At 42.4% G+C, this 27,989-nt stretch overlaps 1 protein-coding gene across 1 annotated transcript in view; it reads left to right on the top strand.

Moving 5' to 3' along the window:
* Window positions 1–8,079: 8,079 nt before the first annotated feature.
* The window catches only part of IGF2R (insulin like growth factor 2 receptor), a 56,290-nt gene continuing 36,380 nt past the window's right edge, over window positions 8,080–27,989 (top strand). Inside the window, exons 1-7 of the mRNA XM_064708115.1 lie at window positions 8,080–8,232; window positions 16,473–16,606; window positions 21,912–22,036; window positions 23,646–23,744; window positions 24,125–24,254; window positions 25,240–25,360; window positions 26,459–26,576. Coding sequence (XP_064564185.1) covers window positions 8,129–8,232; window positions 16,473–16,606; window positions 21,912–22,036; window positions 23,646–23,744; window positions 24,125–24,254; window positions 25,240–25,360; window positions 26,459–26,576 — 831 coding nt within the window. The 5' untranslated portion in view covers window positions 8,080–8,128. The remainder of the gene's footprint in view (window positions 8,233–16,472; window positions 16,607–21,911; window positions 22,037–23,645; window positions 23,745–24,124; window positions 24,255–25,239; window positions 25,361–26,458; window positions 26,577–27,989) is intronic.

Genomic DNA, 27,989 nt, shown 5'->3' with positions numbered 1-27,989 from the left:
GGATCCACATTCAAACAAAAGTATTACAGGTGCAAAACTTAGAATTCAGATTAGAGGTACTGGGATAGCCTGCATGATTCTAACACTTCTTCCTTGCATATAACATTCCATTTTTAATTATATTATTGCAACCTATTTTTTCTCCAAACTGGACTCTTGCCTCATTAAATACACAAGACTAGACCTGCCGCTGGCTTAGTTAAGTATTTCTAGAGTTGCTTCAGAGATATGAAGGGTAGGAAAGGGGAGGCAGTGGCTGTGGCTGTATCCATCAGGCCCCAAGTCCTGTCTCCAGCAGTGTCCACAAGCAGATGCCTACAGAGGAGAAAGAACAGAGCAAACCCATATCATTCTTCATTCTCATCCTCTCCAAGCCTTCAGCAGTTAACAGCTCAGAAACACTTTGCTCTAGAAATCTTTACACTTAGTACCTTTCAATGGATTTCTCTTCAACAAAAACATCTGACCTCCATGGAAGCCATATGAGTTTTTTATGTCTTCAACACTTTCACAGAAGTATTTCATGTTTATTCTGAAGGATTGTCTTCAGGAATTGGAGAATGAAATTCTTACTTGGATTCCATCATTCTAACACCACTAAGCAAGATGCAATACAAAGCAACTAATTTTTTTCTCTTAGAGCACACATTTTTTTTCCCTCTGGACACAAAGCATCTCTAGAATTGGAGTAACTTTTAATTATTTATTTCTCCTGTTAAGAATTTGCTTTATAAAATATATGGCTCTAGAAAAGTGGACATTATAGCGAATAGATAACAATTATAATGATAAAAGTTAACAGCGCTTTGAGGTAAACAATAAATTGAAATATTAATAGAATCAGTATTTTTAGGTATAGTGTTCAAAGAGATGTAAATTTTAACAGCTACGTGCAGGAGATGGAGTGAACACCTTGGTATCACTGCTCTGTCTTAGAACAAAGCTCCATTTGCTTAATGTATTAGAGGAGGGTGCTTTATGTTTCATGTTGTCTTTGGTCTGTCTGGATTTATTTTTGAACTCAAAGAGTGATATATGTGTTTCAGATATAACTTTTTATATTATTTATAGGAAAAAAGTTCTCTTTGTTACAAGTCAAGCATTTCAGATGACCATATATGCTAAGCTCAATGACTATACTCAATTATATAGTACAGCAAAATGTAATTATTTTGTGAAAATAAATATATACAATCAGTAATTTGTGTTTTGGCTAATTTTTTTTTTCCTTTCCCTGGGCATAGCCTGGAATGGACCTGTCCTTAGCCAGGGGACAGGCTGAGCCTGTCAGACCAGTGTCTGAACCGTAAACAACATCTCTATTGCTAACCTCAGCCTGGCTGAGGTCCTCTGTAAATATAGCTCTGCTCAATAACTATATTCTTTATATTGTCACCTCTCTTTTGGTTCGTTTATCTGCCAGCACATATAGCATTTCAGTACAACACTGGCCTCTGTTTCTTAGCACCATTCAATGTGGAGAAACTTTTCTCTGTACTCTTGTGTCTGGATTTGATGTCACCTCCCAAAGCACCGTTCAGCCACTGCATGTGCCATCCTGTGGGTTCTCCCTTCTTTAATCCCTGTGGCAGGAGACTTCAAGCCTACAACAGCACAGCTATTTTAACTCCTTGGGCAGACACAGTGAGAGACATGCCCTGCATCTCTCAGCTATCTATTCACCCTGAGTTTCCTACTGTGCACTCCACTCATACCTCCCTCCAGTTTCATTATTCACATCAGGCTTGTAAAATCCTGCAGAGATTTCATGCCTCCTCTCCTGTCTACTCAGAGCCAGTGCAGCTATCACATTCTTCTCTTGGCCATGCTCATGACATCATGTCCCTGCTGTAGCTCTGGGATAACAAAACACTGCCCAAGGGACTCAACAAGCTTTCAGCATCACTGTCCATCATCAAACAGTTTCAGTCTCCTCATTATTGCTTTGTGTGGAGCAGCAAGAGAGAAAAGACACAGAAAATCCCCCCAACTAGTTTTATTGAAGGCTTCAAAGACAAATTACTGCTAGCTCATGAGAAAGCTCCAACACCTGTTTCAGAGAGCAGACTCTGAGGCTCGAGCACACATTAGAACATTGAGAAGGTAAAAGTTAAGACAAATAGTATACAGAGAAAACGATTTTCTCTCTTGTGTGGGACAAACCTTCTATCCTATTTTGGATGAGAACACACATGGCATTTCCTAATATTACTTTATTTCAGCTGCTGAGGCAATAACTGTCTGACAATATCAGTATTTATTACTAGCAATTTGTCCACTACAGTATTTATTCACTTCAGTAAGGGTGAACCAAAAGATTTTCTTCCCCACTGCAACATTTATCATATCTTTAAATGTCATGTCAGTACATGAAAATATGCCAGAAAACTCTTCAAGACAGTTGTCATTCCATGTCTATCTATGCATATTTCTTAGCACATTCACTATCATATTTGTACACTTTCTGTTCATTTTACTCTGGCTCTGACTGAAAAAGGCAAGGACAATCTGGATTACTGCAGGGATTCAGATGGCAATATTACAGATCCAAAACTGTGCAGTGTGGAGATCTCCTTCTTCTCTTGTGGTCCACACGTGCAACCGGGTTTTATGTTCTAATGTGAATCTCTAATTGAACCATTTATTCAGTACTGTGATGGCTTACCTGGGCCTTCATGTGTACACTGATACTTATTTTTCTCTACCCTATCTCCTTTAGCAACTTGTGAATATAAAACATCTAGGGCAATGTGGTATCTATTATTAAAAAAACTTAGATTGCTACTTTTCTTCTAAGTAAGTTAATACGTACACTTCTTTCTTCTACTTCAGATATCTTAAAATGTTTTACAGACAAATGTAATGGAAATAAAATGAATGCATAGATGGAGTTTAATACTGGCCTAGACCTATTTATGAATGTGGCTATAAAAACAAATATATATGCATGGACAGAATATATAAATGTATTATCAGAATCTATCAATAAATTCTAGCAAGGCAGGGTGATAGAAAAATCACCTGAATAAAGTATACCACATATTTTAGTCCTTCACAAATATCATATTATGCAAGAAATTTATTGCTCAGTTCTGTACCCCTGAGAGGACTAGGAAAAAAGAAAATGTAGGTTCAGCCTTGATGCTTTAAATGAAACAAATTTTTAAATTTCTCTGCTGTGTATGAAGTTTGTTATTTTTAAATGTGATGCTGAAAATAGCATTTTGATTTCAGTGCCCTTCAGCTACATGGGAAAGAAGAATTTGTTTTTTCTTTGAAATTTCCCATTACAAAGAACCAGGAAAAATACAGCAAACCAGAAATTTATCAGCTACCTTGTAACAATCAAGAAGGTAGAGATGACAACATATTTTCTTACATAATACTACTGAATTAGGTGAAATAAGTACTGAACTAGAAAAAGAAATGTTGCCTATTGTCTTACAATAAAAATAAAATATGATGAAGCAGTAAGACTTCCAGATGATTCATTTTTTTCACTTCAGCTCTGCACAAGACATCTGCAGGTTTCTGCCATTGTAAAAATGTGGTCTTTACACATCTTGTACCAGCTTGCACTTCTTCCAGACAGGGATCCACAGCTGTTTCCAGCTTCAGGCATTGCTCTAGGTTAGTGCTGTGGTTTAGAGCCAGCTGGCAACCAAGCCCCATGAGCCACTGGCTCTCCCTTTCAGGAGAGAACCGGAAGGGTAAAAGTGAGAAAATGTGCAGACTGAGATGAAGACAATTTAATAGGGAAAGCATAAGGCACGCCACAAGCAAAGTGAACAAGGCATTCACTCACTGCTCGCACAGGCAGGCAGGTGTTCAGCCATCCCCAGGAAAGCTGCGTTTCAGCACGAGCAACAGTGACTAGGGAAGACAAACACTGTCACCCCAAACATCCCCCCTTCCTCCTTCCATGATACTGTGTGGTGTGGGACATCCCTGTGGTCACTTGGGCTTGGCTGTCCCAGCTGTCCCCTCCCAACACCCTGTGCACCCCCAGCCCTCCCGGTGGTGGTGGGGGGGTGAGAGGCAGAAGAGACCTTGATGCTGTGTGAGCCCTGCTCAGCAATAACCAAAACACCTCTGTATTATCAACACTAAACTCCTAAGCCACAGCACAAAACACGGCCCTTTCCAGTGCAAACACTGAGTACAGCATGTAAGGACTTTCCCAACAAGACAAAGATTTCACGTAAAGTCAAAGTGTTCAGACAAAGCTGATGTTCTTTTACAGTAGCATTGAACAGTACCATCTAGATTAGGAAATGTCATTCATTATCTCCCTAAATACTTTGGGAAGCCTAAACCTAAGTCTGCAAAACAAGGTCATCTGGCACTAGTATTTTTTTGTTATAAAGCAGGATAACTCATCAGAACAAATCAGAAGGTAGCTCTTATCAAGAGCTTGCCTTTAAAAATGCTAAGGAGAGTAGACATAGAACAGAAAGAAGTAGGAAGCATTAGAAACAAGCAGCAAAAAGAATACGGAGCATTTAGAAGTAATGGCAATGGGAGTAATGTTAGAAGACTGAAGTATAGACTAGCAAGCAAGAGAAGAGGAAAGAAAAGGAAACTACCCAGTGAGTGGCACATCTGTGCTTTCTGAAAAACTGCACAGCTCCATGGAAGAGGCTTATGAAGTTTCCATGAAGTATAAAAGTAATTACTTCAACATAATGTAGCTTACAGACAGATAGAAAGAAACTGTCCAGACCTCACAGGGTAAGGAATTTTCCGCAATCAAATGTAAAAACAACTCTGGATGCTGAAATTGATTTTGTTCCTATTACTGAAAAAAATTAGAGATCAGATGTGAGTGTTAAAGGGGACTGAGACAGTAGCAGTAAAAGTGAGCTGCCTCTCAGCCTGCCTGACCTGCACAGCTGGTGGTGGCCACATGAAGCAAGACTGTGGGTCGGAAGAACAAAAAATGATGCGACACTTGACGCCTGGCAAGATGAAAAGAAGAATCCTGGAGGACCTGTGTATCCATCACTTATTCATGACACTGTACCTACTGAAAAGCCAACATGGAAATTGCAGCATGACTTTCAGGTGCATTGGGATTTACTCCACATAACTAGCAGCCATCGTGCTGAACTTCTCCCGAGGGAAAGGAAAAGGTAAGATTAACACAATTACATAATTTCAGAATATTTTAACACTCTGTCATTTTACATGGTTAGCTGAGATGCCAGTGTGATTAAGCATGGGAGGTAAATATTTACTTTATTATTTATAAATCATACTCAGAATGGCATCTTCCTATAGGCTATTTGCAAAATACAGTTTAGGATACAAAAATGGCTGATACATAGGTCCTGACAATTTCTATTGCATGTAGCTAGCTTGAAGCATGGCAGAAAATCCGTGAATCTTGAGACAACTACTGCGTCCACCAGATTATAAAGGCTAAGAAAATTATGTAGTAAATTGAAACAGTCACATGATTAGAACTTGCAAACTTTTATTTCATTTTATTTTAAAGGTATTTGCACTTACAATGTGTATTTCAGTATTTCTGCAGCACCCTTGCTGTGTTGCAACACTGGTTCACCATTAGGTTGATGCTTATGTATTAGCACAGCAGATGAAAGAAGAATTTCTGGTTTGTTCCTTTTTCCTTTCTGACTGGGAATTTTCCCCCAGGTATTTAAATTTCTTTTCTTCTTGCTAGATAGCTGTTCACATACTTTCCTCTGTATGCAAAGAAACTGCTCTGAAGTCCTGAGCAAATACAGAGCATTCATAGCAGTACAAAGAGTGAAGAATGCCATTCTAAACTTCTTCATTCTTTAGTCAGTAAACAACTTTGAGTTAGCTCTTACCAGATAACTGAAATTAACCGCACTGCCAGGCCCTGACACTGCAATATTTATACCTATTCTTAATGTTACAAGGGGAGATGTCACATTGTCTTCAGTGGTACTCAGGTACTTAAATCTACACAAAGAAAATTTCAGGCATAAGGCCCTATCTGCAGAAACCTGGGCAGCCAATAAGATCAGCAGCTACAGAATGTCTGCCTGCTCTGCTGTTTGCAGTGAACATCCTGGCTGATATATTTTTAATTCAAATTGGTAAGCAGACACAGGATTTCCACCAAGTCTTTTCTATTTGCACTGCTTTGTGTAGAGTGAGTGATGCCAGTCCTGCCAGCAGAGCAGCAAAGTTTAAGAAACACAACCACAGAAATTAACAGACTTGGTATTCTTTTTCTCAACTGCTTCTGTCTTTTTGAGCCTTTGAGTTGGTGTCATCAAGCTTCTCTTTAAACTATACAGGCTGGAGTCTTAAAAGCAGACAACGGGGATTCTTGGGCAATCAGATTTGGAACTTTCGGGAACCCACTGAAGGCTAAAATAAAAGACAAAGAATTGACAATAATCCATTATATTGCAGTAGAAAACTGTAGAGGACAGTAGCATTTACTCAGTCCCTTTTAATAGTTCTTTTTCTGCAGTTCCTCTGCCCCTTCTGGAGCTGCTGCTGGTGTTAGTGCAGATATGCAGTGAGCCTAGCAAGTCAGGCGACAGGTTCAGCTGCAAACCTGCACAAAACAATCAGAACAGTGTGCCAGCTTTCAGCCAGGGCAGCACCTTCAGGCAGCTGCCTGCCCTGCTGCAGGGCTAATGCTGCCCGAGAGCTGGGCTGCACCTGAGAGAAAAGAGAGGAAAGAGAGATCACAGCAGCCTGGAACCACACTGAACTGCCTGAGAGGCAGATCTTCAGTGCTGCCTCATTCTCATGGATGCTAGGGAATGGAGCAAGAAAAACTATTTCAGTTTTAGGCCTTCTTCAGGTGTTTTTTTTTTTTTGTGCAAATGGCTTTTGGAAAGTATTCGTAATTAGAGAACATGATTTCTTCACACAAGACAGCTGTCTGTTTAATGAATGTGACTTTTAGGTTTTTTTCTCTCTCCCACCCTTATGCCTCTTACATCTCTCAAAGGTGCTTTTCTTCTTAACTTCACTTTCATAAAAATTTACTAATTAATTCCCTTTTTTGAATCTTTATGTTTCAGTAAAAATTTGCTAAATCCTGGAGATAACAATGCAAGCTCCAGGCTGGATCACTTTTCTCTGTAGGCCAGGAGGCAGTGGAGGTAGGACAGTGTGTGTTCCCCTTCCTGCTGCCAAGGCTGCGGCTGCCTTGTGCAAGCCTCCCCTCCTGCCCTCTGCTGAAATGGGGCAATTTCCACACCACGCCAGCCTCCCTGCTGCAGCAGTAATTCTTGCAGCCAGACAACTAACCACTGTCATTGCCTCCTCAGCCTTCATCCCTGATGGGTTTTGTCTCCTGATCTCTCACAAGATTTCACTGTACATTTTGAATAACTTATTTAAAACCTCACTTAATGTTTCCCAAACAGCATTTCTTTGACTCAAGCACCAAGCCACAGAATCACAGAGTGGTTCAGGTCAGAAGGGACCACAGTGGGTCATCTGGTCCAACCTCCCTGCTCAAGCAGGGTGGCCCCAGAGCACAAGGCACAGGATTGGGTCCAGGTGATTCCAGTGAGGGAATCTCCAGTGAGGGAGACTCCATACTCTCTCTGGGCAACCTGCTGCAGTGCGTGGCTACTCGCACAGTAAAGAAGTTTTTCCTCGTGTTCAGCGGGATCTTCCGGTGCATCAGTTTCAGCCTCTTGTCCTACTGCTGGGCACCACAAGGAGAGCTTGGAACACCCTCTCGGCACTGCCCCTTAACACACTTACAGACACTGACGAGATCCCTTCTCCAGGCCCAGCTCCCCCAGCCTGCCCTTGTTAAGAACTGCTCCGGTCCCTCCATCTTTGTCGCCCTCAGCGGGACTCGCTCCGGGACACTGCCACCCGCTGGCGGCGCGCCCCACCGGCCGGGCCCCTGCGCTGCTCAGCCGGTCGGGCAGCAGCGCCGGGGACACGGGTGCCGGTGTGGCATTGTGCCGGTGTGGCGATGTCCTGGTGTGATGTCGCCATGTCCCGGTGCCACCACAGGGCCCGGGGGGAGGGGGCGCGCCTCACGTGAGCGCCGTGCCCGCGCACGGCGGCGGTCACATGGCCGGGGCGGGGGCGCGCGGCGGTCACATGACGCGGCGGCGGCGGCGGCGCCTGACGTCCCGGGGCAGCCCGGCCCATGGCGCCCATGGCCTCGCTGCTGTTCGGCGCCCTCCTGGCGCTGCTCCCGCCCGCCGCCGCGGCCGCCGCCGCGCTCCCCGACTCCTACCAGGACCTGTGCAGGTGGGCGGCCGCCGGGACGCGATGGGTCGGCTGGGGAAGGGCTGTACCGGGGAGCGGTGTATCTTGGTGCCCGTGCCGCTTCTGCCCTCCGCGGAGCGCAGCACCGGGACTCGGCAGCGCGGGCACGGTCCCCGGGCTATTGCTCGCCCGTCCCGGGAAGGGTCAGGCCGGGGTCTCCGGGGGAAGCGCGGCCGTGTCCCCGGGCGTGAGGCCGAGGCTGCTCCGTGGCGGAGGCGCGGCAGGGCTGGGAGCCTGAGGGGCCGCTGCCTCGGGACCTCTCTGCTCTGCAGATACAGGAAACCTGCGGGCGAGAGGATGGGTAGGCTTGCGCTGTGCAAGGCGCCTGTGGTCGGTCTAGTCTGAAAAACAAAGTGTTGTTGGTTTGGAAGGGATGTCACTTGCGAGTTGGCTTCTTGCTGAGAGTGTCACCATGAGCCATTCGGGTACTTACGGGTGAGTTAAGAAAGCTTTGGGGAACTTAGCATGTGGAAATGGCACCATTATTGGTGTCTTGACATTTTTCTGCTCCAGTTTCAGCCGTGAGTTTAATATAGCACCAATATCTTGCCAGTCTTCGTTTCTTAATTATTTAGCCAGAATAGACAGGGTACATAGAAGAACACATTATTTCAATCAGTGTCACTGTGAACACATTATTTCCATAGTGTCACAACAGTGTGGAGGCACCAGTGTGGCAGGGTGAGTGTAGCACTAAGGGCAGAGCTTGGATCGCTGGAGGGAATGGGCTCTCCAGCTGGCAGAATCTGGGATATGATATAATAAACAACATTATATTGTTAAATGATGAAAAAAGGGGGTTGGCTTGCAAGAATAACCCCTGACGGTGGCAAAAATTGGTTTTGTGGTTTTGTCAGATGACCCCCCTAATTGCAGAATCGAGGCACTATTGTGTAGCTTTTGGAGGGAATTTAGCTGCTCTGATGAGTGATTTTTGTTGTTGTTGGGGTTTTTTTTCCTTTTTTTCTTGGCTTTGTTGTGTTTCTATGACTAGAGGAATATTTGAGAGTCCTGTGGAGAGACATGCAGTCTCATTTTGGATGCAAATTACTTCAGCTGGTTTCATTTTGTTACTGGCAAGTGGAAATAATTTGCACGTAGATAGCATAATCAGCAGGTTTCCTTTTAAGATGGACTGCTTCAAAAACATGTATTTGCTGTTGTGCCATGGTGGGGAAAAAACTGCTTTGGAGGCTTTATGTCCAGTAATCCATAATGGGTAAAAGAAAAAATAAGAACTTGTGCTCTGGTAGGTGGGAAGTCCCCATGCAGTTCAGTGGTGAAGTTTCTTCATGGGTACAGTTGCCAGAAAACTTTACCAAGTGAGGAATGATGCAGGCAATGCAAACGCACTGCTGGTGGATTTCCCAGCCAGAAGTTACTATGTCGGTATGCAGGACAAGTCCCTGACCAACCTATTTTTGTACTGGCTTAAAGCAAGGTTTTTATTTGTTTTACAGCTGTTAAGAAAACAGCGTCCTGGGGTTTGTGTGCTGTAATAGGGCTGCTGAAACTGCAGCAGCCGCTGTGTCTGGTGTGTGAGTGTCAGAAGGTGGGCAAAGAAGGAAATTGCTGGGGGTTAGAAGGGGCACTGGCTCTCCTTTAAGTAAGAGTAGGAAAGCTGTTTTGCAGGGAGGAGGAAAGGTGTCAAAACTGTTTTGCGCAAGAACTGCGGCATGAGGCCGCTTAAACTTGAGTTGGAGCTTTTCATTGTTTGCTCTGTGCAGCCTTACTGCTGCTATGCTTGGATGGTCTCGGGAAAGAAGAAAAGCTTTCATTCCCTGGAACTTTGTCTAATGGCATGGCTTCAGTCACTGATTTTGTTGTGCTTTCTCCTTTGTTCTTGTGCGCTCCGACAGCTGACTGTGGCTGTCATGTGACTTGCAGTTGGAATTCTTTTTTTATCTTCCGTGTAGAGGTTTCTCTAGGATTGCTGCAGTATGAGTACCTGTGAAGGAGTACAGGGAACTGGTTCGATATAGGAAGTTACTGGCTAGCTTGGTCTCTCACAGTTTTTCTTCTTCCCCTTATATTTTTCATGTTACAATGCAGGAAAAATTCTGGAGGTAATTTTGTGACATATTATTTAAGTCCATCTACTTCAAAAGAAAGCTTGACAGTTTGGGTTCACCTTCTGCATAACACTGCAAAAGTTGCTGTCTAATTTTCCTTTCTTTCTAAAAAAAATGCAGAATATATTTTGGGTGGTAGGGCAGCAAATACAAACTGCCTCCTCTATGAGCTGTTTTGCCTGAAAACCTATACTGGCTGAGAACTGATTTAATGACTGGTGATGTTTTTGCTCCCTTGCAAGGATAGGCGCTGGTGCATAACTTCAGTGATTTTTTGACTTGTGATGTAAGGGAATCTCGGACTGCTGTACAACACAGGATTGCTGTTACACAGACTCCAGATTTTGGAGTTGTAAGTCAATTCCATTTTATGTTAAATGTGTAGTTTTTGATAACACAACTCCTACAGCTGACTGTACCTACACTTCTGCTTATTCAAAACGTTGTCTTTTCAGCCTTTGTTGTGAAACCACAACTGCTCTCATCTGTGCTGCTTGAAAGCCCAGGCTTGGCCTCGGTGAAGAAGCATGTGCTGAGTACAGAGAGGTGACCTTTGGGTGCACTCATTCAGCTCTATTAAGTGCTTTGACATATTGAAGTGGGAGATGTCATAAATAAGATATCACTGGACTTATATACTGATGTGAATGGGTGTGTCGTGTGCCTGGGAAGCTGCCACTGTAGTGTCTGAGTATGATTTCTCAGCACATGAGCCTCCTCCTATAGCTCTTGCTTACCTAGACTTCAGGTTGCTACCCCTTTTCTTAAGCATTCTGTGAAATGGTGTAGTAGATGTGGTTTAGAGTGCAGCATGAAAGCCCAAATGTCTTCTGGATGCAAAAAGCAGTAGAGCTTGTAGTGTAACTGAGGCTCTCATGCATGATGCACACAAGAAAACTTGCCTGAAGATACACTGTGTTCGTGGCAGTTGGAAAAAAGGACGGGTGAGCTAGAGCAGAATTATGCATGGGTAGGGATGCATTAAAAAGCTCTTGAGGCATAGTGATGGCTGTACTTTGTGCTGTTCAAGCTCTCATTTTCTGTAAGGAGAGCTTGCTTTGACATAGAGATTTCTTTACTGTACACATTCGTGTGAAAAGGGTGGTCACATCTAATAGTGATTTCTGTGGCAAGTGAGCTGCAAGCTTCAAATTTACAGTGGCCATTCTGGAAATTGTTCCTGATCTTGTCTGCCCGAGATTGTGCTGGTTGAAACTGCTGGTGAGGAGCTTTGGGCACTCGTTTAATCCCTGCAGTGTTCTGGTAGCTGAGAAGCATCTGGGCACAAAATCGTGCGGCTGCATAATCACATGTGGATGTGCTTTCCAGCTCTGTGGCTGTGGGTTGCCTTGTCTCTCTGCCAGGTCGTCTGTACAGCACCCCCTCAGCAAAATGAGCTATTTCAGTGCATTCCCCTGAGAGGGAACATGTGATTCTCTGTGCCTGTGCTTTACAGCCCTATGGAGCAGGGTGCGCTGTTCCTCCAGCAGTCGTCCCTTGGGTGACGCTTGGAGAGCCAAAAAGCTTGAACTGTTGTTGGGGATTGGTGGCAGTGGTCTCTCTGGAGCTCTGCTGATTTGAAGTGGTTCCCTAGCACTCAGGCCTCAAAGTGGCTCTGGCATTGGGATTGTGAAAAATGTGTATTTTGTGATTGGCTTTTCACAAATTTTAAAATTAGTATTATATGTGTTATGTTAGAAAGTTATTCTGTATTAATTTTCTTAAGTTGTGTGTTAAATATAGTTTTAGGTTATAACATAAGGTTAAAATAGAAATGATGCTATGTAAGATGCTTTTTGTAAAGAAAGGACTTGCACCGAAATAGCAGCCACAGGACACCTAAGTCTTTCAGAAAAAAATAATTTATTGCTCTCTTATCAAAAGAAACAAAATTCTCCCTGCCTTGCTCAGGCCTGAAGATGCCTTTAGGACAAAGAGGAAGAAGTTGATGATGACCAGACAGAATCCTGTGTTTGAATGGAATTTATGCATCATGTATGAGATGTATGAATATGCAACAAGCTATTGTTTTTAAGGGTTAATCCTTTGTTAGCAGGTGTCCTTTTTCAGGCTTATTTTGCCCAGAAAAAGGTACCCAGATGTCCGTAACTCTTTGTTTCTATTGTCTCGTATTTTCCTAATCCTAATTGTCCAAATTATTATTACTGTAATTATATTGCTATTTTTATAAGCATTTTATTACTATTAAACCTTTGAAATTTTAAAAACAAGCGATTGGCGTTTTTCACCAGGATGCCCTGGCTGTGACAGGAGTTAGCCTTTCGCACCTTGCTTTACTTCAGTGCCTCAGCTTCTCATCACAAAGTAACCTAGGCTTGCTTTTCCCTTTCTCATGTTATTTTTTCATATTGCTTCTTTGATTTGTTTAAAAAAACCAGAGCTCTCATTTGATGTTGCAGCTTGCCAAAAAGTAGATTAATTTTCTTTTTCAAATGATTGCTTCACTGTCTCAAGAACAGTGGTAGGTAGCTGAAAAGGCTGACCTGCAGGCAGGGTTATTCCCAATAACTCGTTTGGATCTTGCTTGCACAGCTGCTTTTGACAGTGGTCTGAGCTGGCCCTGCCTCCTCCTGTGCCTCCTGCTGCTGGTGCATGGCCAGAAACCCCCGTGAGCCAGACAGGGAACTGGCCAGGCTCAGTGCCCCTCCACGCACATTCTCGTGCACCTGTTGTTTTCCTGAGTTAATTTGGAGAGAGGACAGTCCCTGGGCCCAGCTTGTGTCAGGTGCTTGGGCCCCCAGCGCTGGCAGGAGACAGGAGAGCCTGCCCTGGGGGGATTGGCGTGGGTGTGTGTTTCATCCCTTAACTCTGGGATAGCTCGCAGTTGGGCTTATCAGAAAACAAGCGTCATGTTGTGGTTTCAGCAAAAATAACTGTTTGACAGTTTTATTTAGGGCAGACAGCATGTTTGAGCTCTGACCTTGAACTGCTCCAGAAATGGCTGTTTGAATGGTTTAATCTGTGAGATGGCATCTGCACTGAGCCCCGTGGGTCAGAGAATGCATCGTGTCCCACCCCACCCCAGCATTGTGGCTGTTGCTTTTTAAAGGTGCTGATATAACAGCTCCCTAAACTAGCTCAACTGCATTGAAGCAGGGTAGCTTAAGCCCTTCAAACAAGATATCACCTCTTTGCCAGGGCCAGAAGAAGTTTACATCAGGCATCACCACTGGTGGAGGTGGGTGCCGAGCAGGCTGGAGGAAGCCAGTCCGTGTGACTCACATGGTCAGGATGGGCAGTGTGGTTGCCAACAGATTGTTCCCATTATGGATTGCAGTACAGAGGTCAGCTTGTATCTTACTGGAAAGTAGAGCACGTGCAGCTTGAAACTATTCCCAGGTACTGATTTAATGCCTGGAGTTTTACTTGTGTGAGAAATAATTCTTGCTTTTACTGTGAAAGTACTTTGCATCACTGTGGGAACAGCTGCTTAGGCTACATCTGGGCTGCTGTTAATCACAATGAATAAATCCCACCTTGCTCCTCCTACACATTAGAAAAAATAGAAGTCTCTGTAACATCTGTGAAAATAATACTACTCTGAAACTGCACTAGATGCTCACTTCTCTGTGCCCCTGAAGTTGTGGTTTGGAACATGATTGAACATTGGATTTGATACTTCTTTTGTACAGACTGTTTTGAAGGATTCCTCAACCTTCCCTGTCCAGAGGCCTGTTACAGGGCAGAGGGAAGCTCTGGCTTCAGTGGCTGCTTTGCTTCTGTTCTGTAAGCTGCACATCTTGTTTCTGTTTTGCTTCTGGCCTGTGGGTGAACTGACTTGAAGATGCTTATTTCCTCTATTTCATAACATGGAACTGGAAAACAAAACCTTAATCTCAGAGTGATAATTCTTTTGTGTGAAGGACTTAAATTCTTGTTCCATTCACAAATAGTTATTAGCTTGCAAGGTCTCTATAAAAAGCAACAATACACTGAAGAACACCCCAGCTTGATCAAAAACATTGTGCCTTAGTATTATATGTTACCTTTTTGTCATCTTCAAAACCAGTAAAAAAAAAAATAGAGTACTGAAGCCCTTCAGAAATTTTCAGTTCTCGATTTGAGAAATGCTAACTTTCTGGAACTTCATTGTGAAGAAATTTGATTTGGATTGAAATGCATTTTCTCCTGGATGTAAATGCATCTTTGGTTTTCATCTCTTACTGTTTTCAGAGCTCTTGGAGATAGGTTCTTCTAACTTCTTTTTTTTCGAGAAGCTTTATTCCATTGCTGAACTTTGGTTATTCTGTACTGTGGCTAAATTCTCATCATCCTCCTGCAGCAATATCGTCTTTATCCGCTTCAGAAATGCAACAGACTAGCTGAGAGAGCTAGTCAGTACGATTATAAAAGGTCAGGTCTGCCTGCTTATGAGGAAAGAATAATGGCAAGTACTTGTCTACGATTGAGACACAGTCCTTGAATACATACTTCTATTGATGCTTTGGGTATGACTCAATACCTGGCAAGTTATTTTTGACCCTTATATTAGAATATGAAGCCTCAAATATAATATTATGCTAATGTATAAAGATTTTCTTTGTTTTTTTGAGTTCACAGAGAGTGCTCTTGTATTTGCCCCTCACTTGTTCCAGCCATCAGCAGTCTGAATTGAATATGACTGCTGTAGTACAGGGAATCCAAGAGCCCCAGAGTCAGTAATTAAAATGGAAAAGTATGTGATATCTTACTGCTGGCTCTTTGATTAGATATTGGATGCACTGGGTTTGAGAGGAATTCTCAGAGGATTTAAAATTTAAAATAAAGTCACTGAACTGCTGTTGCCCTTTCTCATCCAAGGACTGAAGTTCAGAACTGAACAGGAATGGTTTCTCCTCCTGGGAGGATCTGGAGTATGATAATGCTGAGTGGTGCAACACATATGCCCTAGAGATTAGGGCAAACAAACCTGATGGGTGAAGCTTCTTATCAACTGAGATTTGAACATTAAGACAAATGCTTCTGTGGGTCAGATAGGTGCACTAAATTTTGTGTGAGTTTTAAATAACAGGAATGCCTTATAAGTCCCTGTAGGGTCCTCAGTTTTCTGATGTGTTGATCAATGTGTATTAATCCTGCTGAAGTTTCCACTTGGAATAGAAAGGCAGCTGGGAATCTGTTATGTTGCAAAAATCAAGTGTCCAGAAGATGCAGGCTGCTGCCAGTGCCAGAATAGGGATAGCTGAGCTGAGGTGACAGCAAACATTTATTGAGTTGTGCTTTTTTAACAGAGCTTGGCCAGAGCACCCTGATAGTAAGCCAGGCTGTCTAAAGAGCTCCTGGCTCTAGACTGGATGACCTGGGCCTGCCTCAAAACTGAGCTGTGCTGTGTCATGCAACTGACCACATTGCACTGCAGTCATACTGCCTGCTGTGAGGGGAAGGGATCCTTGCTCTGCCTCTGAACTGTGCTGCATTTGATTTCTTTTCTGCTGTTATTCGGATTTATTCCTGGTTATATTTAACCTGAGCTTCGTGTTCCTTTTCCAGTTTTTAGACAGCTGGCTTTCTGGTAGGCCTGCAGCTAGGTAGTGTGATCTTTCACTGGGTGTCTTGAGGATAGCCCTGCTTGGTTTCCAACTTTGGACATATATGTAATGCCAAAAGGTGCAGCTAGGCCCTAATAAGCACTGTTAGCATCTTTTGGTCAGAACACTGAAAGACTCAACCCCAATTTTGACCCTGAAGCTCAGAGACTCTACTGCTCTATTCCACTTAGACTTAGCACTTCTGCCACTGTTGTTGGGCAGAACACTAAGGTGCAGTAGTGTCCAGCCTGACAAAGTCATGTGAGAAATGTATTGGGCTGTCAAGGATAACATATCACAGGTGGTGATCCTTAGTCAGGGTGGCCTTCACAGAGATTTGGTGGGGAAGAATGGATAATTGGGTGTTCAAGACAGGGAAAAATGGACTTGATGTTACATTCCACAAGTGGTTAAATCTGTTCTGCTCTTTGTCCCAACAAAATAGCAATTATTTCTGGCATTTACAAATATAGAACATAAATAGGAATTTAAGTTAGTGGTGCTCTTAGCCTTTAACTTGGTTATTTCAGGGACTGGTATCTAGATGGGATGCAATTCAGACCATTTGATTACCAACTGACGGGCATTTTTGTCTTTTCAGTTACACTTGGGAAGCAATTGATGCAGACAAAGAGGTGCTTTATAAAATAAATTTCTGTTCTGGTGTTGAAGAGTGTGGAAGGACAAGTGCAGTCTGTGCATATTACACGAAGACGAATACCCATCTGTCTGTAGGTAAGTATCTAAGTGTCTTGTGGGTAGTTCAGAGCCCTGTTAATGGATGCTCTTATAACTGTTGCAAAGTTTGATGTATTAGCAAAGATTTCCCTCCACTCCCCCCTGCCCTTGGAACTGTGTAAAACTTTGATTTTTTGCAGATTTACTAGGGAGATTCAGTAAAACATGATCTGATTGTAGATAATGACTTTATGGGACAGTGAAATGTATCTTATGCTTTCGTTAACTGTAATCTAGTGTGAAAGTATGCAAGGCTATCTCTGGTACAACAAGTGCATCTCCCTGTGGCAGGGTATGGGCTGTGCACAACTTTGTAAATACTGAACACAGGACAGAGGTTGAGTTACAGCTCTAAAGTATACTCAGCCCAGCCTGATGGAGTGTCAGGTCTTTGTTCAGAGGCAGGTTACTCTTTGAAATGCAATGTTGGGAGTATTGCTGAGTGTCTGGGGTGTCATCTTCAAGTTGTTCCACACGGAAAGGAAGCTAATTACATGCAGTTCTCTGGTTGTGGTTACACTTGTGAAATCTGGTGTCAGCTTCAGTAGTTCACAGATGTCCTTGGTATTCTGAGGAGAGGCGGACTTGTGCATGCTGATCTAAATATGAAACTGACGTATTCCTCTACATGTACGCGTGATTTCATCAGTCAGAAGCACCTTGTGCTCTGAACAGTATTTTTTCACGAGTTCATGTGATTTATTTTCATGCATGTTTGTCGCTTTCAAGGTTGCCCTTGTGTTTTGGCTAATGAGACAATAATATATAGTACTGTTCAGGAGGCTTTCTCATAGTTGACTGTAAGTTCTAATAGAATAAAGCAATAGCATTCTGAAGAGCAATATCTCTTCAGACTGCTTCATAGTATCTGCAGATCTGAAGTCTGGTTCAACATGCTTGCCAGTCTTGCCAGCCATTGGCAGACAGCTTTCAAAAGAAGCTATGATTCTTTGTTGAATTGCTTGAACTGCCAGAATGTGGTGAGGAGGAAAGTTTCTCATCTGTATGCCAATGCACAGCAGCTAGTCAGCTGCCATTCTCCCCACAGCTCTCTACTAACAGTAGAGATACTTTGGTTTTAGTCTATGGTCGATGAGTGCTTTTCAAACAAACTCTGTTAATGCTGGCACCCAGGCTTTCAGAATCACTGAGTGCATGAATAAAGGTATATTCAGGCTGCAGAGTTCTCTGGTATGACTGGTGAGATTGCATTTGTATTCAAACTGCAACTGCATGTAGTGCAGCATCTTCTTTGAGTAGTATGGCATGTTGGAGCGCTTGATGCTGTTATTCTTGTACATTTTAGGAATGAAACACATTTTTATTTTCTGCTCATGGGGGTCTCAGCTCATATGTTGTTGAGGCTTCAGTTGCCTGTGGATTCGAAAAGAAAGCAGCATCTGAGCATTTGTTTTAACATGCTGCTTTGGGTGAGACTTGAATGCGGCAGGTGGAGTGAGATTGAGGAAGTCTGTTTTCCACAGGGAGGTGTGAGAGCTAGAGGCTTGTGTAGGTTTTGTTCCACACCTCTTGTGGAGAGAGGAAGGGTGAACAGAGCTGGGTGGTGACTGAGCAGTATCAAATATTCCTCTGTGTGCAAACCTTGAGCTCCTGAGTGCCTCTGTGCCTCTGAGTGGAAGAGGATTTAGCAATAGATATACTGTGGTCTTGCCAAGGCAATTTGAAATGACTTTCAAAGGTTAAGCCATGAATCTTGTTCAAGTGGGATATGTTTTTAACTACTCTGCAATAAAGTGCAAAAACAAGGTGAGCAGTTAACATTGTCATTGAATTTTGGTTTTTTAATTGGTCAAATTGTCCAAGTTTTGTTCTTGCTCATGCCTCTAAATGCCTTTAAATGCCTTGAAGCTTCATCACCATCATACTGAGTTTAGATCATGCTAATGGGTCATCAAACTTTTTTGTTAAAAAATAAAAATCACTCCTAGTGAGAAAAGAGGAATCTCTCTTATCCAGATCTAGGCAGGTGTAGACTCCTGGTTACCTAAACCAGCTAAACCACATACTTGTCTTCAAGTAATCCAGATGACATGAGGTTACCGGTATGCCAAAGCTGTGTGCTGGTGAAGGACATTTATTTTGGGGAAGAAGGGCAGTTTGTTAACTGATAAATTTGATAAATTTTAAGTAAGCTTTCTTCAAATATGGGCTGAATCAGTTCTCTTCTTCATTTTTCCAGAAAAAAAAAAAAAACCCACAATGCAAACAATTTTTTTTTTTATATTAGCTGTGCAAAGGATGACAGCTGTAGGACTGCTTGTTGCTCCCAGCTCTGAGGGGTGTTTAGGCCATATGCTCTGTGGCAATAATCAGCCTGTGTCCCAGGCAAGCCTTGTGGCTAATCTTAAGTGTGTATCAGTGACATACCAGGGTTTGCATGGAGACCCCACAGGCCTCTCCTCTGCACTTTTATTGATTAATCCTAGAAGTTTTCAAGGGTAGGCAAATGTTTAGTTCATGAACATCAGTGAGGATGGAAATGACATGGTAGTTATTTAACTTTTCAGCTTACCATGATGCCTAGTGGCTCATGTGCCATGTACTTGGACTGCTCCTAGAAAATGGAGCTATTACTTTAAATGTCTCTTAACCTGATGGTGGAAGGTGCACTTTGTCCAGCTGCTGTAGGATGAGTGGACATGAAATGATAGCTGCCGCCTAAATCCCTTTTTCTCCTGGACAACTGATTAGGTACTTTCCATGAGTGCCTTTATCCTAGCTAAACAAATGGAGTCAATGATCAGAAGATGTTGTGGCCAGTGCCTTTGGTACTGATTTAGCACACCTGTGTAACATGAAGTATTTGGTGCTTATTTCTGTGAACAATACTAGCTGATTTGTAATGTGTTGTTTCATGGAAGCAACATATCTCTGAAGGCATGAAGAAACATGAGTGATGATTGCAGAGGGAGCTTGATGCTACAGTAAAAGTGGTTGCAGCTGTGGCAGGAAGCTGATCATGTGAGGGGCTGATGTTCCTTGCCCTGTGAGCAAGAGTGTGATGAGGCATGTGCCACTGAAGAGACTTGCTAAGACTTTTAGCAAGTTCTCAAACTAATTTTAAGCATGTAAGGGAGAAGAGAGCATACGTGTTGGCCTGTAGTAAACAAGATTTACTGGCTAAACTGGTTTTTTCTTGAATATTACTTTAACTGAGAAAATTGGAATCAGCTCAGAAGTGCCTTTGACGCTCTGTACTGTGTTTTTAGCACAGAAAGAAGCTAGTGCATACAGAGCACAAAGTCCTCAGATGGTGCTGCCATAAGTTCCCTGCTAAATGGGAGCTTGTAGCTGTATACATTTATAACTGGAGGGGTTTTAAGTCATGTGCGTATTGTTACTATATACATCTCTTGCCTAGAAAGTTGTGTTGGCTTCCTTCTGCTAATCTGTGGAAGAAAAGAGGACACCTTGACAGTATCTTCTAAGCAGTCATGTGATAAGTAACACTCTTGCTCTCAAAGCAGTATGTTGCTCTTAGATTTAAGACAGCTGCATGGCACGTTGGCTAGCATCAGTGCTGGAAGCTGTAGAACCTGAAGATGGCCTTTTGATAATACAGGAAATAAAAAAGGCACAAACCACATGCACAGTTTTTTGGCTTCTGCTCCCCTTCTGTTCTCTAGGCTGTATTATGTGGGTGTGATGTAGTTTTCCTTGCCTTAAGTAACAGGCTCAGCAAAGTTCTTACAAGTGTATATTTTAAAATGAAATAACATTTAGCCTAAGTGCAAAGCTGCTATCTGCAATGATTACAGATTTGACTTGCTTTCTCCCTAGTGTAGGCATAAACTAAAATGGAAAGGGGGAAGCTGATCCATGCTCACACTTTATAGCATTTACTGTAGTTCAAACCAAACTCATCGTAGAATTAAAATCTACTTCCTTAAAAAAAAAAACAAACAGGGTGGAGTTAGCATGTAAGGTCTAAAAGCAGTTAGTGTTTAATATTAACCAAAATGGGCTTGAGCAGGAACATTTCAGTGGCCTTAGCTGGTGCTCAGTGTGACTTGAAATGTGCTCCACCTTTCCCCTTCATGTCAAGTGCTGGTGAGGAGAGCAGCATGCCGTGACAAAGCACTGCCCCTACTCATCACGCAGCATGTGAGCTGTGCTAAAGGGGATGGGGGATTTGCACTGAGGCAGTGGATCTGCGCTGGGTTTGTCTGCAGAGAGTGCCAGTGCACCAGTGTGTTCTTCATTAAGTAGATTAAAGATTAAGTAGAGCCAGCAATGTGCACCTGCAGCCCAGAAAGCTAACTGTATCCAAAGCAATGTGGTCAGCAGGTCGAGGGAGGTGATTCTGCCCCTCCTTTCTCTCTGGTGAGACTGCACCTCAGCTGCTGCATCCAGTTTTGGGGTCCTCAGCACAGGAAGGGCATGCCCCTGTTGGAGCGGGTCTGGCAAGGGTCACAAAAATGCTCACAGGGCTGGAGCGCCTCTCCTGTGAAGACAGAATGAGAGGGTTGAGGTTGGTTAGTCTGGGGAAGAGAAGGCTCCGGGGAAACCTTATTGCAGCATTCCAGTGCTTATAGGAGGCTCATAAGGAAAAATGAGGACTTAGCAGGGCCTGTAGTTAGAGGAAATTAAATTATTACCTCTTGTAACAAAATTATTACAAGAGGTAATAATTTTAAACCAAAGGAGGGTAGATCCAGACTAGATACAAGGAATAAATTTCTTAGTGATGATGGTGGTGAGGCAGTGGAACAAGTTATCTGGAGAGGTTGCAGATGCCTCATCCTGAAAATGCTCAAGGTCAGGCTGAACAGGGCTCTGAGCAACTGATAGAGTTGAAGGTGTCCCTGCTTGTTGCAGAGGGCTCCCTTCTAAACAAAAATGATTCTATGATAGACTCTCTTTAATCTTGTGCTGATGCTATTAATATAAATGGTATAAAGGCTGAGAAACTGATAAATAGAAACTCGTAGGAGGAAGGAGTGAATTGTGATTGAAACTAGTTGGTAACAGCTTTCCTTGTTCCTAAGGAGGTGGCTGGATTGTAGTAGCACCTGCTGTTGTACTTTTATTTTAGAAAGTGTTTGCTGAAAACCTTTAAGAAAGTACAAGTGTGATGGGAGAGTCAAATACTATCTTAACTTGGATCTGATCTTCTGAATCAGAAAATCCACAAAGATCTTTAGTTGTAGTGTCTTCAAGTGGACTGGTATCTCCTGTGCTGCTCAGTGGTTGAAACTACATCCTGTCTGTTGAGCTTCTATGAAGGTGTTGAATTATAACACTCTTTTCTTCCCCCCACCTTCTCATTTTTAAACCCTAGGTGAATTAGCCTTGCAAAAAGTTTCTGCAAGTCTTCTGGAGCTCAACACTACACGTAACTGCTTGCAGCAAGGCAGCGAACACCAAATTCAAAGCAATATTAACTTCCTGTGTGGGAAAACATTGGTAAGTCTAAATCATGTGCTGTGTTCTTCAATGGAAATGACAAGTAGTTCTGACTTGCTTTTTAAAGAGACTTGCTGTGCTTTTGGATGTACTGATTACTGAGCTTCACAGTTTAAAGAAGAGCCAATTATGTTTTACTGTTAAGTTAAAAGTCATACTTTATTGTGGCTTTCAAAATTCAGTCCTGGTAGAATATTGTTGCAGGTCTACAGCTTAGTTTTGGTTCTGGGTTCTTCTTTGTCTTCAGTGCTTTTACATGGTTGGCACTGTAGTGTTTTATTAGCTTAATATGGAGGAATGAGTCAACAGTGTGCAGGGTACCATAACAGTGTGATCTGTTGTTTAATTGTTGGCTGTGCCTTAGCTGTGAATCTGGCAGGACTGTTTAAATGGCTGACCTCTGTTGTGGGGCAGCATAGTTGACAGCAGTAAGCCTTAGGCTTGGTCTGCACATTGTTCAACTAATAGTGCTTATACAGCCAGCTGGGCTTCTGAGGAAATAGCTTTTTTGTGAGAATGTGTTTGAGGTGTGATTGGAGATCCCTGAAGAGTTTCTAGGGGCCTGTGTACATGCAGTTCCCTTCACAATGCTTTTGGAGTTACCCCCTCCACACACTTAACAGACAGGAGAGCTCCCGATGGGCAGTGATCAGCTCCCATATTTGTGTTTCCGGGAGAGGTATTTATTGGTGCTGCTCTTGGCACTGACAGTGCTATTGCACACCCCCTCTTGGAAATCCAGCCAATTCAAACAAAGTGCCAGTGCAGTAGAGACTTAAAAGCTTCTTGTTCTGTTTCAGCAGATGACTCTTTAAACTAAATTAAAAATTATTGCTCAACTTCAGCTGTAACACCAGATCATACTGATCTTCAGGCTTCTTTGGGTTAGCTCAGTTCTAATACCTGTTTGTCTCGTGACATAGTAAAAGGATTTTGTAATGCTGTCTGGAGCAACTTGTTTCGTCCCATTTTATGGCAGGGTTAAATGAGAGAGGTAATCAGTTTGTGTGCTAAACTGCTTCTAGCTGAGGGGATGGAGAGCCAAGTGAAAAATTGTTGTGTTTTCACTGTTGACATTCAGTTGAACATGTAGAACGTCCATCTTGAAATATATACAAATGTGTATAACATGAGCCTATAAAAATAGGCAGCTCAGGTCAGGGATATTATTTCTGTGTAGCAGAAGAGGCTGCTAATCAGTTGTTTCTGTAGGATAAAAGGGAACTGATAAACCATGCATTGCCTCACAGTTAACCTATTTGTATGCATTTCTATTGGTGTCTTCCTTCCTTTCTAGTAAGCAGATAGGACTGGTGCTTCTGTCAGCTGACATAGTGAGCCCTTCTAAAAGATGGAATACAGTTACTGCATATTAGGACTGGATATGTTGAGTATTGGTGCAGACTATGGATTTGGCATCCTGCATCTTCCTGAGTGGCCCAACAAAGCTGTTACATAACAATCTTGCTGTTAACAAGTACAATTAAGAAACTGTATGCCCTTGTTCTTTGATGTGCTGTATTCTGTTTTTCTTAACTTCTTAATGTCTACAGATGTAAAATAAAACCAGTCTGTTTTTCAAAGCATTATTTTTTCTTACTTAAAATAGGGTACCCCTGAATTTGTAACAGCAACAGAGTGTGTGCACTATTTTGAATGGAGGACCTTTGTGGCTTGCAAGAAAGACTTGTTTAAACCTGTGAAAGAGGTAATCTATGTACTACTCATGCAGAAGTTACTCTTCACATATGTGACAATTTTATTCTAATTACCTGCCCCCACCCCAGATTAATTCAAACAACCTCCATAAACCTATGTTTTTCACAGGTATGTAAAGCATAAATGTTGGAAGATGGTGGAGTTGACAGTTTGGGTGGTTGTTTATAGTAAAGCCCTTTTAGAAGCTGGAGCAAATTAGTCTAACTTTGGATGCCTCATTTTAATCAGCATGTCTAGCTTTGAGCTTCCAAAAGTAAAAAACTTTTCCAAATATTTTCCAAATACTAACTGGGCTTCATATATTCCTGTTCATAACTTCCCTCTACTTGTGTGGCATGATTCGTATGTATTTTTTTGTTGTTGTTCTAGGTCCCTTGCTATGTGTTTGATGAAGATAACAAGAAACATGACTTGAGTCCTCTCATCCAAGTTTCAGGACACTACTTGGTGGATGATTCTGATGATGATTCCTTATTCATAAATGTCTGCAGGGATATAGGTTTGAATGGTTGTTTATGTCACCTGTCAGTCTGTAAATTTCTTGTAACGTGGTTCTTTGCGATTGTCTCCATTAAAGTTGTCCTATGTTCAGAGTTCAGTATTTCAAGACTTAGATAATTATTTTGAGCTCCCTACTCTCCAAGTATTGAGGTGTTCAGAGATAGGCCCCCCCTTCTGGATGTGCAAGTACTGTTAATACACATTTTCTAAGTGGGAAAGGGCAGCTTGTCTTGTATCTACTGCCAAATAGGACCAGTGTTGTTCACAGGGCTTCATATGCCCCAAGTTTATTCCTTTGGACTCGAGGTTGTTGCCCAGTTCCTGATGAATATCCTGAGGTGCATCTAAACTCTGTTTTGGTGCTTGCCTAAGTACTGGTGCATAGCTAGCCCTTCCCTCTCAGTTGAGAGCTATATGTATAAGGAATTAAACCAGAAAAAACATATTTGAAACTTGCTGAAAAGGTTAGTTTAGCTGTATACTCTCACGGCGATTTTTACTTAGTAGTTAAATATGTGGTTTGTGCCCCTATTAAGGGTTTAATGCGTCTAGTTGTTGTGAGAGGTCTATTCTTTTAAACATCTCACTAGTATGAAACTTTTTGCTCACAGCTTTGAATTGGATGGTTAATAAGAGACAAAGAAGAGGAAGAGTAAGGAGGGGTAACCCCTGACTTGGTTGTGGGGAAAAAAAGAAGTACTTGGCACACTTTTGGAAGTTTTCAAAGCCCTGTGTATCCAGCAGCTGTAGTAGCAGATAGCTGCAGCTGTTTTGTCAGGAAGGATGAATTTGCTGTTCCCAACCAGGGCAGCATGAATTACCACAAGCACTGCAGGTTTTGTCTTATCAGTTTTACAGTCTAATGTAGCCTGTTTTTTAGAACTATTTTTAGAAGAACCCACAGATGAAATGGCAAGATACTTCAGGTAAAGCAGGGCTTAGAAACTGAGTCCTATAACTTCTTTTCTGTGTGCTATAACCAGGAGGTTCAAGTGGAGAGACCAGAAAGTGCCCTGCTGGCAGTGCTGCTTGCTTGTTCCATGATGGTCTGGCATATGATGTTGGCCGTCCAAAGGAGCAGCTGAAGCTTCAAGACAAAGACAGGTATGCAATTTTTGTGGTAATACTTCTGTGGGCACTTCAGTCATCTGACCTGGAAACAATGCTCTTGGGAACAGATGAGTCTCCTAAAACGTAACATTAATACCTCTTCAGTGTTGAAGCATTAGCAGAAAACTGGTCAGAAATACTGTCAGAGCAGTCTGTCCTGTGGAACTGCCATAACAGATCAAATTTTCTCCTTTCTTGTGAGAGAATCGTTTTTACAGAATTGCAGAACTCATAGAAGCAAGAGGCGATTAGTGCTCTTGGCCCACAGGCAGCAGGGTAAGTGGTCCTGTCTGTCTGAGGGCCCACAGGCTAAATGCATTTGGCTTACTCTACTACCCAGGAGTACTTGAAAAATTGGGAATAGGAGCAGGTGATGCCTTTATGTGGTGTGGCTAATCTGAAGCCAGAATGTCACTGCTCTGGGAGCTGTTGTCTTCAGCCTGTTAAACTGCACAGAATAATAATGCATAGCTGGGAAGTTGTGGTGGTCATCCTGTTCTCTCATCCAGGTCATCTTGCTATTTGTCTCCCTGTCAGTTACCATGGTTTATTCTCCTTCTCCTGCTTCACCTGATCTGACCCACTTGCCTTGCTCCTGTCAATTTGCTGATGAGTTCATTTTGCTGTTAATTCTGGGGGCAGAATGGAAAGAGTTTATATGTAGAGAGGTGATAAAGTACCATAATGTGACAAAACTTGAGTGGATACTGCTTTCAAAAGTTGCAAGAACATTTGCCACATCTACTCTCCAGCGGTAGTTTTGAGAGCAAAACTGCAATAAACCTGAGTTCCTGTGATTATCAACTAAATTCTTGCTACAGTATGAATCACAAGGCATTCAGCATAGTCTTAAGTAGGGTACCAGAAGATACTGTATTAATTAATTTTGCTGGGACTATTTTAATTTTTATTTTTAAATAACTCTTAAGATTAAAGGAATGAGGATCTCCCTAAAAGTTGCTTTTGGGAGCAGGGCTGCATTGGTATATTCTGTTGGAGTGTCTAGCAAAGACTGAGCATTTCAAGAATATCCTTCTTCTGTAGAGTGTGGTGTCTTAACTGTCTTTTTGGTTTGTTGTTTTCTGTTTCTAGGCTTGTATTGAGTTATGAGAGGCTATACAAGCATGATGAAGAAAGGCCAGGTTTCTGCCTAGGCCACAATCCAGCAGTGACAATCACTTTTGTTTGCCCATCAAAGAGGGGAGAAGAGGTAACTTCAATGTTTCAGTTTGTGTTAACTCGTTGGTATTTAACTTTTGTGTTTTATTATTTATTTTTATTCAGACCTGAAGAGAGCATTAGTATTCTTGGCTTGTAGCTTGTGAAGAGTGTGAGATTCCAGATGTACTCTTAAAGTCTTCTAGAACTTAAGAAATGAGAACCTGAACAGAATTTCCCCAGGAGTCTGTTGTCTCTTTTATAGGTGAATTTGGTTGTCGCTTTACAGGGAGCAACAAGGATTCAAGGCCTATCTTCTAAGCATAGGAGGACTTAGTGTAGAGTTAATCCTGGGCACATTGGCACAGAGCTTTGCTTGCTAATGAGCCCTCTTCCTCCTCAGTCAGGCTGGGCAGGCTTATAGCTGTTGCCTGGTACTTGGTTTCTTTATTAATCTGCTCTTCCTCAGGTAAAAAAAGTAGCTAGTAAGAGTCATTTCGTGGCAAGGGTCTGTCACTTACTAAGCAGGCTCATGAATTCTTGTTAGGTAAAAACTGTAGTGTTCAGCAACAACTCAGTTTATATAGGACACTGTTTTAGCCTAACTTGAATGCAATGTGACAATAACTTCAAAATAATGCTGGGTAATTTCAGCAACCTACACGCCTTGAACTGGGCAATTGCTAATGCTCTGCCACTTCATATAGTGATGTTTTTTGTTGCAGATTAGTGAAGAGGGAGCTCTTGTCTGGCTAATTTTTGGTTTAATGTCTAGTCCCTCATAGGACCTAGATAGGAACCACACTTCACTCTTGTTGCTGCAGAAATAAACTCAGCTCTTTTGTACTGTCACTTCGTACTACCTTGCTATAGCTGTACACTCTTGTAGGATGAGTAGTATTACTGATGATACTTGTGCCTGTAACTTACCTCATACCTGTGTACCTGCCAGTTGTTCCAGTGGATGGCAGAAATACAGATTTATGAAACAATTTGCATTTCTAGTGTTTCACTTTAAAGTGGGGAAAACCAAGACTATTGCTTCTCCTGGATGTGCAAAAATATATCACGACAGAAAACTCAGCTGACAGAATTGTTGGCTAAAGAGTTCTCAAATATCTCTGTGTCCAAATTTTGATTTGGACTGAGGGAATCAAAGCTGCTAAAACACCAGTGTCTAAAAGTCTGCTTTGCCTTCAGAGAGCATTTGATCTCTATTTCCTGCACTGAGGACTTCTCTGAGGCAAAGACAATCCAAGCTTAGGGCATTTGGGCTCACATCTTTGCATTTTCCAGCACATTAAGTGCTTTTAGAAGTACTATTACTTTTGCTATCGTTCTCCTAATGTCTGATGCTTTACTTCTGCTTAGACTTGTAATAGTTTGCTACATCATTTAAAAGACCTGTTTTATTTCTTCTCAACACCTATTTCTGAGGCCAGAAGCGATGTTTGCACATCTTTAG

Source organism: Zonotrichia leucophrys, chromosome 3 (assembly GCF_028769735.1).
Source record: "Zonotrichia leucophrys gambelii isolate GWCS_2022_RI chromosome 3, RI_Zleu_2.0, whole genome shotgun sequence".
In the NCBI taxonomy this organism is placed as follows: domain Eukaryota; kingdom Metazoa; phylum Chordata; class Aves; order Passeriformes; family Passerellidae; genus Zonotrichia; species Zonotrichia leucophrys.
Note: the sequence above shows the minus strand (reverse complement) of the source record. Positions and strands in the feature narration are given on the sequence as shown.